The sequence below is a fragment of the Carcharhinus amblyrhynchos genome, chromosome 25 (assembly GCF_965287045.1).
Source record: "Carcharhinus amblyrhynchos chromosome 25, sCarAmb.v2.hapA, whole genome shotgun sequence".
In the NCBI taxonomy this organism is placed as follows: domain Eukaryota; kingdom Metazoa; phylum Chordata; class Chondrichthyes; order Carcharhiniformes; family Carcharhinidae; genus Carcharhinus; species Carcharhinus amblyrhynchos.
In genome coordinates this window covers 27456000-27468283 of record NC_137348.1, presented here as the reverse complement: position 1 = coordinate 27468283, position 12284 = coordinate 27456000, and the positions used below count along the sequence as shown (strand labels likewise).

General features: G+C 45.0%; 1 protein-coding gene across 3 annotated transcripts in view; it reads left to right on the top strand.

Moving 5' to 3' along the window:
- The first annotated feature begins 1175 nt into the window (after positions 1-1175).
- stxbp1a (syntaxin binding protein 1a) overlaps positions 1176-12284 on the top strand; it is a 118295-nt gene continuing 107186 nt past the window's right edge. For 2 of the 3 annotated variants that reach the window (XM_080212490.1, XM_080212491.1), the window contains exon 1: positions 1176-1475. In XM_080212490.1, the coding sequence (XP_080068616.1) occupies positions 1439-1475 (37 nt within the window). In that variant the 5' untranslated portion in view covers positions 1176-1438. The remainder of the gene's footprint in view (positions 1476-12284) is intronic. The other variant, XM_080212492.1, reaches the window with a different exon arrangement.

The window sequence follows — 12284 nt, the reverse complement described above, 5'->3', positions numbered from 1 at the left end:
CCAGCCTCAGATCACTGTCTGTGTGGAGTTTGCACACTCCACCGGTGCCTGTGTGGGGTTCCTCCCACAGTCCAAAGACGTGCAGGTTAGGTTGACTGGTCATGGTCAATTGCTCCTTAGTGTCAGGAGGTTAACAGGGTAAATACATGGGGTTACAGGGATAGGGCTTGGATGGGATTCATAGAATCATAGAATCCCTGCAGTGCAGAAGAAGGCCATTCAGTCCATGGAGCCCACACAGACAACAATCCCACCCAAGCACTATCCCTGTAACCCCACATTTACCCTACTAATTCTCCCTGACACATAGGGGCAATTTAGCACAGCCAATCTACCTAACCTGTAAATCTTTGGAGTGTGGGAGGAAACTGGAGCACCCAGAGGAAACCCACACAGACGTGGGGAGAACGTGCAAACTCCACCCAGACAGTGACCGGAGATTGGAATTGAACCCGGATCCCTGCTGCGGTGAGGCAGCAGTGCTAACCACTGCGCTGCCGTGATTGTTATTGGTGCAGGCTCGATGGGCTGAATGGCCTTTCTACACTACTGTGATTCTATGATTCTCTTGACTCCTTCCAACCCTTGGCTGATTAACGAGACGCTGATGGGACTCCCCCCACCCCCACTTCCCCCACTTTGATAAATTGATCTTATTTCAACTCCCTTGCTTGGAGATTAACCTTCCAAATTGCAAAAATAAGACACTGCAAACATGGATGACACTACATTTGGGTTAACATTTTGAAAAGAAGTATTTCAAAGCAAGATGATTAAAAAAATAATAAATTCGGGATTGTAATGCAACATAACAGCGGACCCCTGTGGAAATAAATAAGGGATGGAGCTCTCCCACAGCACCAGGGCGATTTCACATCGTCTGCTCCCTATCATCCTTGGGAGATCTGTGTCATTTGGCACGGGAAAATTTATGCCTGAACGGACGCTTCCAGAAGATTACCTTCTGTCCGTGTTCATCGACATTCACCGTCCCGGTGAATATTGCACCTGATGGGGCGACTGCCTCTCTGAAATGTGAGCGAATTGTGTGGATAGTGCAAGTGTCCAGATACTTCCACCCCCAGCCCCTACCTCCCTCCCTCCCTCCACCCTTGTGCAAGCTCCTCCCCAACTCATCCTGTCAATACCATCCTAGCTGGAACGAACAAATCATGAAATGTACATCATTGGTAATTTCACTGCTCTCTCTCTCTCCTGGTTCCCTATCATTTTAATGTCTCTTTTTTTAAAAACATAGAAAAAACAAGATTATTAATTGACCAGACAGCGGCGGAACAGCCGAATTAAAGTGGTGGTAGCGGGGAGCTGGGTGATAAATACACCGAAGAATTGCCTCTGCTCCGTGACGTGCTTCCTTTTATATCCCTCTCCTGCAGTCAGCTGATTGGGAAAGGACCGAGAGCGAGTAGAAGACATCATGGCACCGATCGGGCTAAAAGCGGTGGTGGGAGAAAGTAAGAGCTTTCATCCTTGCCTTCTAGATTATGTCTTTTAAAATAAAGGGTAAAAAAATTGTTCAATGGGTGGGAGCTTTAGCTGCCCAGGGAGGGCCGTGTGCTGCCGGCTGTGTTGTTTCGCTTGTGTGACCCGCGTAGCAAAGGCTTGCCCACAATGCAGATGCACACAGGGATGAGATTATGGGATGGGTTGTTTTTCTCCCCCCTCTCTCTTTTTTTGATGCTGTCTTCTTGGCTGATTGTAGAAGCGAGTGAAACGCAGTCCCAAAGCCAGCCTAAAAGACCAATGCAGCTGCTGCTTTGTTTGTTTTTTTTTATAAAAATATTTGTGTGTGTGTGTCTCTTGTCATCTGGGCTTCACTTAGCCTGCCCGGTCCAGCATCATTTTCTAGTCATTCATTGCCAAGCAGCTGGCGGGCTGGCTGGGTGGTGCATCCACACCGTATCTTTAATAAAAGATTGGGTACTTCATGTGTAATCCCCTCCAAGCATGTTTGCCTGCCCCCTCCCCTTAAGGAAGGGGCTCTTATTCCTGTGTGTGTGTCTGTTGTAGGTGTGTTTGTGTGTGTATATGTGTTGTTAGGTGGTGGTGGGGTTCCTGTGTGTGGAAGGGGAGGGGAATTGAGATGTCCCTGTGTGTGTGTGTGTGTGTGTGGGGTAGAGGGGGGTTTGAGATGTGTGTGTGTGTGTGTGGGGTAGAGGGGGGTTTGAGATGTGTGTGTGTGTGTGTGTCTGTGTCTGTGTAGGTGTGTTTGTGGATATCTGGGGGCCTAGTCCCTGTGTGTGTGCGGGGCTGGGGGGGGGAGGCTCTTAACCCTGTGTGTGTTGGGGGGGGAGTTGATTGAGATATCCTTGTATGTGTTTTTCTGGGGGGCGGGGGCTCTTGTGCCTGTGTGTGTGAGTAAGGGTGGCGGAGAGGGAATTGAGATGTCCCTGTGTGTGTGTGTGTGTGTAAGGGTGGCGGTGGTGGGGGGGGGGGGGGGTGTAATTGAGATGTCCCTGTGTGTGTGTGTGTGTGTGTGTGAGGGTGGAGAGGAATTGAGATGTCCCAGTGTGAGTGGGTGCGGATTGAGATTGGGGCTGAGGTTTGGGCACGTCTTGTTCTGCAGTGCAGTGGGGATCACAGGAGATGTGTGTGTGTGTGTGTGAGAGAGAGAGGCAGTGTACTGCCGTGTACTCTCGCTGTCATCTCCTTGCTCAACGCCCACCTCCCGAATAAAATGTCTGCGCATTGACAACACTTTGAAATGGCTAAAGGATTGTGCCCGAGCGGGACTGTCACGGCGCACAGAAAGATCCCAGGCGACCCCGGAGACAACACCCCGCTGATTTTACTGGCTTCTCCCTGAGCGACTTGTCGATATGAAGCCACGCTGAGCACTGCAGATTGTATCACGGCGGAGAGAGAGAGGAGGCAGCTCCATCTAGTCCCCTCCACCTAGCGATTCAAATATCGATTCTACTCCTTTCGCCTGTGGGCGATTTCTGTTCACAATCCCCTCTCCTTCGGGATCTGCTCTTTTGGTTCTCCAGAAACAAAAGGAAAGGATGTGGGCGCGGGATTATATTGTTTGTATCTTTAAGGACTGGCGTGGGGCCACGGGGGAACGGTGGCTTTTATTTTGGAGTTTAAAATCACGGATTTGATAGATATTGGTGCTCTGTGTGTGTGTGTGTGTGTATATATGTGTCGTGGGGAGGGGGAATTCATGCGACCCTCTGCGCTTTGAAAGATGCTACAAAGGAAATTACACACTTGTTAAATAAATCACAGCTCGCAACTTTCATTTGCAACTGTAACATCAACTGGGAGGCAGGAAATTGCAATTCCTTAAGTGTAGGCATTTGCAGAAGGGAGGGAAGCGCCTGGCCCTGCTCCCTGCTACAATAAGGTGAAACACTTGGGTGAATATCTGACTTCAACCCCCTCTGGGTTCAAATTAATCAACACATTTCATTCATATCCCAGCCACACTGACAGAAGCTTCAGTTTCAACAATGAACCTTAGATGTATCTAACCTCCGGCGTCTATATCATGTCCTTTTCTTTATTTTTAAATAAATGGTGATTATCTAATTTGTATGGTCCTGCCTGAGCAAAACAATTATTAGAGGCACAGCGTGACAGCAAAACTGGACTTTGTCCTTGATATAGGGGTTGCTTGGGTACTCTTCAAGCGACTTAATTACCCCCCCAGCCCCCTCACTGCCCTCCTTCAAACCAAACTCCCAGTTAAATTTCAGGCTGATGTGCTTAGCTTGACCATTTTAGCTTTGCCATAATTTTTCCATCTTCACATTTTTACAGAGTAAAACTCTTAAATGACTAAAAACGCAAATGTACATTTATCGCCGGGAACTGTGATATTGTATCATTCTACCAGAATAGTCTGGGCACTGGCATCTCGTATTTATAGCTCCACACACTTCAAATAACATGAAGGCTTGATTTAAAATCAGAATTCAAACACTATACAATAATTGAGATGTGGCAGCACTAGACAGGGTAGATGGTGGGATGTCTTCACTTGTGGGAGAGTCTCCAACAAGGGGACATAGCTGCAAGACAAGAATCATAGAAATCCTACAGTACATTGAGTCTGCACTGACCATAATCTCACCCAAGCCCTACCCTCATATCCCTGCATATTTACCCACTAATTCCTCTAACCCACGCATCTCAGGACATTAAGGGGCAATTTTTAAGCATGGCCAATCAGCTTAACCTGCACATCTTTGGACTGTGGGAGGACACCGGAGCACCCGGAGGAAACCCGTGCAGGCACGTGGAGAATGTGCAAACTCCACACAGACAGTGACCCAAGCTGGGAATCGAACCCAAGTCCCTGGAGCTGTGAAGCAGTAGTGCTAACCACTGCGCTGCTGTGCCACCCTGTCTGGCGCACAGTCTCCAACAAGAGGACATAGCGACAAGATAAAGGGCCAGTCATTTAAAACTGAGGTGTGTAGAAATTTCTTCTGGCAGAGGGTGGTGAATCTCAGATTTGCTGGCCCAAAGGGGCAGGAGGCTGGATCATTAGAAGTATTTAAAGTGGAGCTGGATAGGTATTTGATAGATCGAGGAGTTGAAAGGCTGTGGGGAAATGGCACAGAAAAGGAGTTGAGGACTTTGTCTCTTAATAAGGGGAAACCCAGACATACATTTATTGCCCAAAACTGGGATATTGAGTCATTGTGATATTACATCACATCTCAGTTTTAAATGACCGGCCCTTTATCTTGTTGCTATGTCCTCTTGTTGGAAATTTTCCCACGAGTGAAAGCATCCCACCATCTACCCTGTCTAGTGCTGCCACATCTCAATTATTAAGTAGAGTTTAAATTCTGATTTTAAATCAAGCCTTCATGTTATTTGAAGTGTGTGGAACTATAAATACAAGGTGCCAGTGCCCAGACTATTCTGGTGGAATGATACAATATCACAATTCCCAGCGATAAATATATATTTGAGTTTTAACTCATTAAGTCTTACTCTGTAAAAATTGGAGATGGAAACGCAGAACACGTTATGCAAAAGTCAGAATATGCAATCTCTTTTCTAAGCACATCAGTCTGAAATTTAACTGGGTTTAAAGTTTATTTATTAGTGTCACAAGTAGCTTACATTAACACAGCAATTAAGTTACTGTGAAAATCCCCTAGTCGCCAGACTCTGGTACCTGTTTGGGTACACTGAGGGAGAATTTAACATAGCCAATGCACCTAATCAGCACGTCTTTCGGAGTGTGGGAGGAAACCAGAGCACCCGCTGGAAACCATGCAGACACAGGGAGAAGGTGTAAACTCCGCACGCAGAGTGACCCAAACTGGGAATCGAACCCGGGTCCCTGGCGCTGTGAGGCAGCAGTGCTAACCAGTGTGCCATGGGAGCTTGGTCTGACTGGAGGGACCGGGGGCGGTGGGGGGGGGGGGGGGGGGAGGGGGTGGATGTTAATTAAAGTGGCTTAAAGAATACCCTGAGCAACTCCTAAATCAAGGACAAAGTTCAGTAGATCAGCCATGATGGATTGGGATGGCAGGGCAGGCTTGAAGGACCAGGTGGCCCTTTGCTCCTTCTATTTCTTGTGACCTTGTAACAATTATTGATGATTTTATCTCATTTTTCTTGTGGCAACTTTATCTGCGGAACTTTAACCGCGACATATATGCTCACTTATTTATAAATTTTTTTCGCACTCTCTTGGACTGATTATAATGTAGTTTCACTCGAACTTCAGGGGTGCAAGGTTGTGGATTCAATGCCCATTCTATGATTGGAAAGCACCATTGCAGCCCTGAATAATTGCTGCATTGTCAGACCTGAGTTGAACCATCCATTCATCTGTCCAAGTGGATGGTAATGGTTGCAAGGCGCTGTCCAAAGCACTCCAGCCAACCTACTGTCAGTGCCCAATCATCCTACTAAAATAGATGAACTGGTGACTCATTCTATGGCTCTTGGTGAGATCTTGCTGTGGGTAATTTTATTGCATTGCCCGAATTGGCACTTGGAAAATGATTTGTGTGCACAGCGAAGAGGCATTTGTTAAATAGGCAACAGCGACAGTCAAGGCAGTCTTCCCCAGACACAAATGTTCAATGTAGTTGGAGGGATTGTGAATTCTGTAGCTAGTTAAAACTGTTTGAGAATGCTGATGTGGCGTTTGACAAAAAAAAGAGAAGAAACACTGGAAAATGCTGGAAAATCTCAACAGGCCTGACAGCATCTGTGGAGAGAGAACAGAGCTAACGTTTCGAGTGGGTCATCCTGACTCAAACGTTTGTTCTATTCTCTGCCACATATGCTCTCAGACATGCAGAGATTTTCCAGCATTTCCTGTTTTTGTTTCAGATTCCAGCATTTTGCCTTTATCGCTGCAAAATTGTTTTATTTTTTGAGCTGAAGGCAATGGTCTCCCATATAGACTTCATGCCAATGGCTCTCCATAATCTAGATTATTTCCAAAGGAATAGAATTGAAAAGAAGGGAAGTTATGCTGGAACCTGTTTCAAATCTTGGTGGGAACACATTTAGAATACCGTGTCATAAAAAGGAGATAGAGGATTAAGGGTTATGGGGAGAGGGCAGGAATGTGGAACTGAGCCACGACAGATCAGCCATGATCTTATTGAATGGCGGGGCAGGCTCGAAGGGCTAGATGGCCTACTCCTGCTCCTATTTCTTATGTTCTTATGAACTGGACAAGGAGAAGAGAAGATTTCCAAGGATGATGCCAGAAGTTTGTGGGTACATATATCAGGAAAGTATTGACAGGTTGGGTCTCTTTACTCTTGAGGAAATAAAACTTGAGGGGTGACATAGTAGGGGTCTTCAAAATTGATGAGTGGGTACGGATGGATACAGAAGCTCTTGTGTGGAAGAGCGATACTACTGGCCATCAATGTAAGATATTCACCAAGAAATCCAGTAGGGGATTCAACTTCTTTACCCAAAAGAGGGCTAAGAGTGTGGCACTCCTTCGCTATTGCTGGGTCAAAATCCTGAAACTGCTCCCCCCCCCCCCGCCCCAGCAGCACTGTGACTGTACCTGCACCTCAGGGACTGCAGCCGTTTAAGAAGGCAGCTCAGCACCGCCTTCTTGAGGGCAGCTAGAGATGGGCAATAAATGCTGGCATGGCCATCGATGCCCACATCCTGTAAATGAATGAAAAAAAAACTTGCTACCAGAAGGAGTAGTCGAACCCAGTAGCATAGATGCATTTCAGGGCAAAACTGGACAAACATTTGAGGGTGAAGGGAATAGATGGTCGATTTAAATGAAGAAAGATGGGAGGAGACTTGTGTAAAGCCTAAATACTAGCATGGGCTAGTTGGGATTAATGGCCTGTTTTAGTGCTCTACACATTAATTCACAAGTATCGTCCTTCGTTTTTTTTTAAATAAAGTCTGAAACGGAATTCAAGCTTCTTAGAAAAGGTTTGCATATGGACAGAGAGCAGAATTGGATCAAATAACATTGCCCTTCAGTTATGCTGAATATCTGTCAGGCATGTGTTGATGGAAAGTGCGTCAGCAGTGGTGTGGTGTAGCCATATGTTCTTCCTGCAAGGAAAGCAAGAGCTGAGGAGTCATAAAGTGCCAACTGTGGGTGTATATTGGGAGTGAATTGATATTGTAACTTCTGGCTGATGTTATTCTGTGATTTCGTCAAGTGTTTGAGTCATTGTAAACAACATTTCCCATTATCACAAGCTTCAGTACATGTGAATTTTTGTGCCAGTGGTTTTAATGAGACGCACAGGATCCTACCAGTCCAGTTGACCGTATAAGGGTTGTCTTAGGCTAGTTGTTAACTCATTCAGTATGGATTTACTTTAAAGGTGGTCTTACTTTTCTAGAACACAATCTATAAAGAAATTATTCCACACAGCTGAATATGTATAATGACTTTTGACCATGGGAATTTTCAAAAAATTATCTGTAAAAAGTTATGTGTTTGTATCTTGCTGCACACCACTGTGGAAGGTTAGGACAGGGGTTTAATTCTGAGAATTTGTTCCACACTAAGTCACACCACAGGATGTAATTTTGTGAAACGAGGCGCTATACATCTTTTTCTGAAGTTTATTTGTTCGTCGGCTTATATTAACATGTCAATGAAGTTATTGTGAAAATCCCCTAGTCGCCACACTCCAGCGCCTTTCGGGTATATTGAGGGAGAATTTAGCATGGCCAATGCATCTAACCAGCATGTCTTTTGGACTGTGGGAGGAAACCAGAGCATCAGGAGGAAACCCGTGCGGAGAATATGCAGACTCTGCATAAATAGTGGCCCAACCGGGAATCGAACCTGGATCCCTGGAACTGTGTGACAGCAGTGCTAACCATTGTGCCACCATGCTGCCCTTGACTGCAAGGGAGAAAAAAATCAGTAGGCATCGATATTGGGCACCTCCAATGGGATTAACAGATGACAAAGACCAAGTTGCTTGTTTGCCTGGATGAGCAGAAAATGTGGGAAATCTGCATGAAATATGAGGAATTAAGTATAAACAAGGAATTCAAACTAGGATTCTTTTAATAAAATATATATGCCTATAGAAAGATGCAGCATTTTTGTTTCTGCTATTGCCTGTTATATGTTCCTTATACCACCCAGCACTCCCAAGCTACTGTTAATGATGCTCTTATCATTAACTCTGAAGACGTGTGTGAGTTGACCTTTCCTGACAGAACCTGTGGAGCAACCCACCATCAAAAGAAAGTTAAATCAGATGAACCAAGTACTAAATAAGAATAAAATTATAATGAAGGAATGGGGAGATAGGAGTCAGAGTGGAACAGAAATAGTAACATTGATTCAAAGCCCCACCTCACACATTTCCCTTTTATGTGTTAAGATAAAGAAATATTGTTTTACTAAATTCTCATTATAAGCCAGAGACAGCTGAACGAAATGATTTTTCACTGATTTTATCACAGTGGAAATCTTGGTGTATGAATCACAAATTGCGCAGTTTCAGTGCTTGGCCCAGTGAAACGTGTAACATGAGCAGTTCCTGCTTGTAAAAGACAGTGTGGCGCTGAGGGGAGAGGGAAAGAAGAAGCAAGAGAAACTTAAGGTCACTGAATACTTAGTTTATATCAAATTATGTAACAAATAAGGGAGTAATGAATTCATTTTTTAACCACTTATTAAAATGTTGAATCAGATGATACTCTTAACTCATTTTACCTAACCACTTGGCACATTAAAAAATGTTACTTACCAAAAAAAATCCTTGCACACTTGGAGGAATAGATGCTGCTTGATAGGACAGATCCGCAGGAGGTGGGAATTCCTGTGATCAAGCTTCCAGGAACATGTTCAATCAGAGCTGTCATCCCCAACTCCAACACTCGTCAATGTGCCAAGTGAGCTAGTTCTCCAGAGGCAAGCTGCAGTATCTTAAAAATCTCATCCTGTTGGGTTCAGTGATGAAATTCACAGCTTACCTTTGGCCAAAACACAATGTCATACAGCAAAAAGATGTTGAAGCTAAGTTCACAGCTGGAACATAAGGCTAAATAAGTTAAAGCCCGGTTGTAATCACAGTTGGCAAAAAAAATGACTAGCTGTGAATTGAGATACAGTGGCAATTCTGCAGCCTTCAGCAGGAGTTTATGTTGTTGATGCACTGCAGTAATTCACCAAAGATCCTCGGATACCAGCTCCCAAACTCATGACCATCTAGAAGGAAAAGGCCAGCTGATAAATGGAAACACCACCACCTGCAAGCTCCCCTCCAAGCCACTCACCATCTTGGCTTGGAAGTATATCGCCGTTTCTTCGCTGGGTCAAAATCCTGGAATTTCCTGTGTCAACCCACAGCACGTGGACTGCAGCGATTCAAGAAGGCAGCTCACCACTATCTTCTCAAGGGCAATTGAGGATGGGCAATAAATGCTGGCCAGCCAGCGATGCCCATATCCCACAGATGAATTAAAAAAAATCTTTACATTAACTCATTCAGCTATCACAGTCTCTTAACTACGCCTCATTGCATCCTAAGTTACAACAATGACCACTCTTGAAAAGTACTTCATTGACTATAAAGTGCTTTGAGATATCTGTTGTTTTGACAAATACTGCATTACTGCAAGTCTTTCCGCTGTCTGTCTTTGGATATTGCTGAGGATGTGTTCCTTTGTTTGCCAGTTTCTCCTTGACCTGGAGCCACAACTATCCAGCGCATTTTTGTGCTCAAACAATGGTGTCACTAGAACGGCTGAACTGTATTCTACTGGAGAATTAAGCCGTCAGAGTTCGGATATTTGGCTTAACATTTGGCCTCCTTGTCTGTAATACTAGTGTGTCTGTAGCTGTGTTAACAATTAAGGCATCACAACAGGAAAAATATAGGGTGGTACCAAATAATAGATACATGCATGACTACCACAACCCTTTATCTTCTAGGCTATCACAAAGGTGAAGAAAGATCATGTACATTTAATGAGCACCATATTAATTATACCTCTTCCCTGTTTAGATTGGCAGGAATTGAAGGTTCCCAACTATATTGTCAATTCGCAGGTACATTTTAAAATACATAAATATAGTTGTTCGCAGCTTTGCTGGAATAACCTTCATGGTTGAGAAATGCTTATGAAATTATTGTGACAACTTAACCTAGACTGGGCACCACACATTGATGGCTTTAGCTTGCAAGGAGGCATTGGATTACTGTATGCTTGGATGCCACCATTTATTCTGAATAGAGAGAAAGGCCAGCACAAACTTGTGAGACCCTTCACTGTGCCACATTGAAAGGAACTGGAATCAAGCGATTTGGTTCATCAGGAATTGGAAAGCTGTTCGTTTCAACCCCAATTTTCCTTTTCCAACAAGTGTTGAGAAGGGCGGAGTTCATGGCCAATCTGACAGGAAGATGCACCCCATTTACCTTCTGTTTGTGTGTGGAGTTAGGCTGTCAGATATGTCTGAAATTCCTTTCTGTTGTCTTGGCTAAGATTTGTTCTCAGAGAAGCGTCTCAATAAATGTGCTGTGCTACCCACCTGTGAGTAGTGCACAGTAAATCAGAAGCTATCTGTTGTTCTCCGCAGGGTATATAGTTGGAACACGTGCAGTGCAGATCCACGTGTACACAAGCTCTCTAACTGTTGCTGAAGCCAAACGGTGAAAGCATTGGCCCAGAAATTGCTGGAGAGTGCACCTCGCAGAGAGCACTGAGATTTGGAATTTTCCCCTCACCCTTCAGGTTGCCCCACAAATCACGGGAAAATGTGACTGGTTAATGGTGAGCTCATTGGGGCATCTGGAAACTCCATAGTATCCCTTCCAATTGTCTAAACTTGTTCACCAATGAAATTTATGGATAGAGAAAGAAATGGCGCAAACAGCCGAGAAGGAAATATGACAAACTAGTGTGTCATAGAATCCTATAGTGCAGAAGGAGGCCATTCAACCCATCGAGTCTGCACCGAGCACAATCCCACCCAGGCCCTTACCCTAGCTAGCCTCCCTGACACTAAGGGACAATTTAGCATGGTCAATCCACTTAACCCGCACATCTTTGGACCATGGAAGGAAACTCACGCAGACACGGGGAGAATGTGCAGACTCCGCACAGACAGCGACCCAAGCTGGGAATCGAACCTGGGTCCCTGGCGCTGTTAGGAAGCAGTGCTAACCACAGTCCCATCGCGCTGCCCGTGGATGCTGGATTAAAAGAGAAAAGAGAGACAGGAGGAAAAAAATGATAAATGTGATGTTTACAAAGTCTCAAAGGACAAAGTGAGATTCCATGTTTTCAATCCTTCCCCTTCTGGGCCCCTGAGTTTGAGTGGCTTGTCTGGAGCATGAATCATGTTATTAACAGGATGCTGATGACATGAAATACCAGCCTTAAATAGCTGTCTGAGATTCATTCATACTTGCAGCACAATTCCAGCAATTCCCTGATACGAGGAACTGGATGACAAGCTTCCGATTTTGTGAGGTTGTGAAATGGTTCAAATCTTCCAGCAATTAGCGCCCAAAGGAGAAATGAAAGACTTGCAATTATGTAGCACCTTTCTGCACCTCTCCCTGGCCCCAGGTGCCTTACAGTCAATGAAGAACTTGGTGTGTGTGCCGGGGTTTTCCTGCCACACCAGCAGATCCTGACGTTAGGACCAAATGCATGTCATGAGTTGCGGCCAGCATGACCCCAGAAGTGATTTTACTGGTGGCAGCTGATTTAAGGGGGCAGCATGGTGGCACAGTGCTTAGTGGCGCTGCCTCACAGTGCCAGGAACCCTGGTTCAACCCTGGCCTCGGGTGACTGACTGTGGAATTTGTACA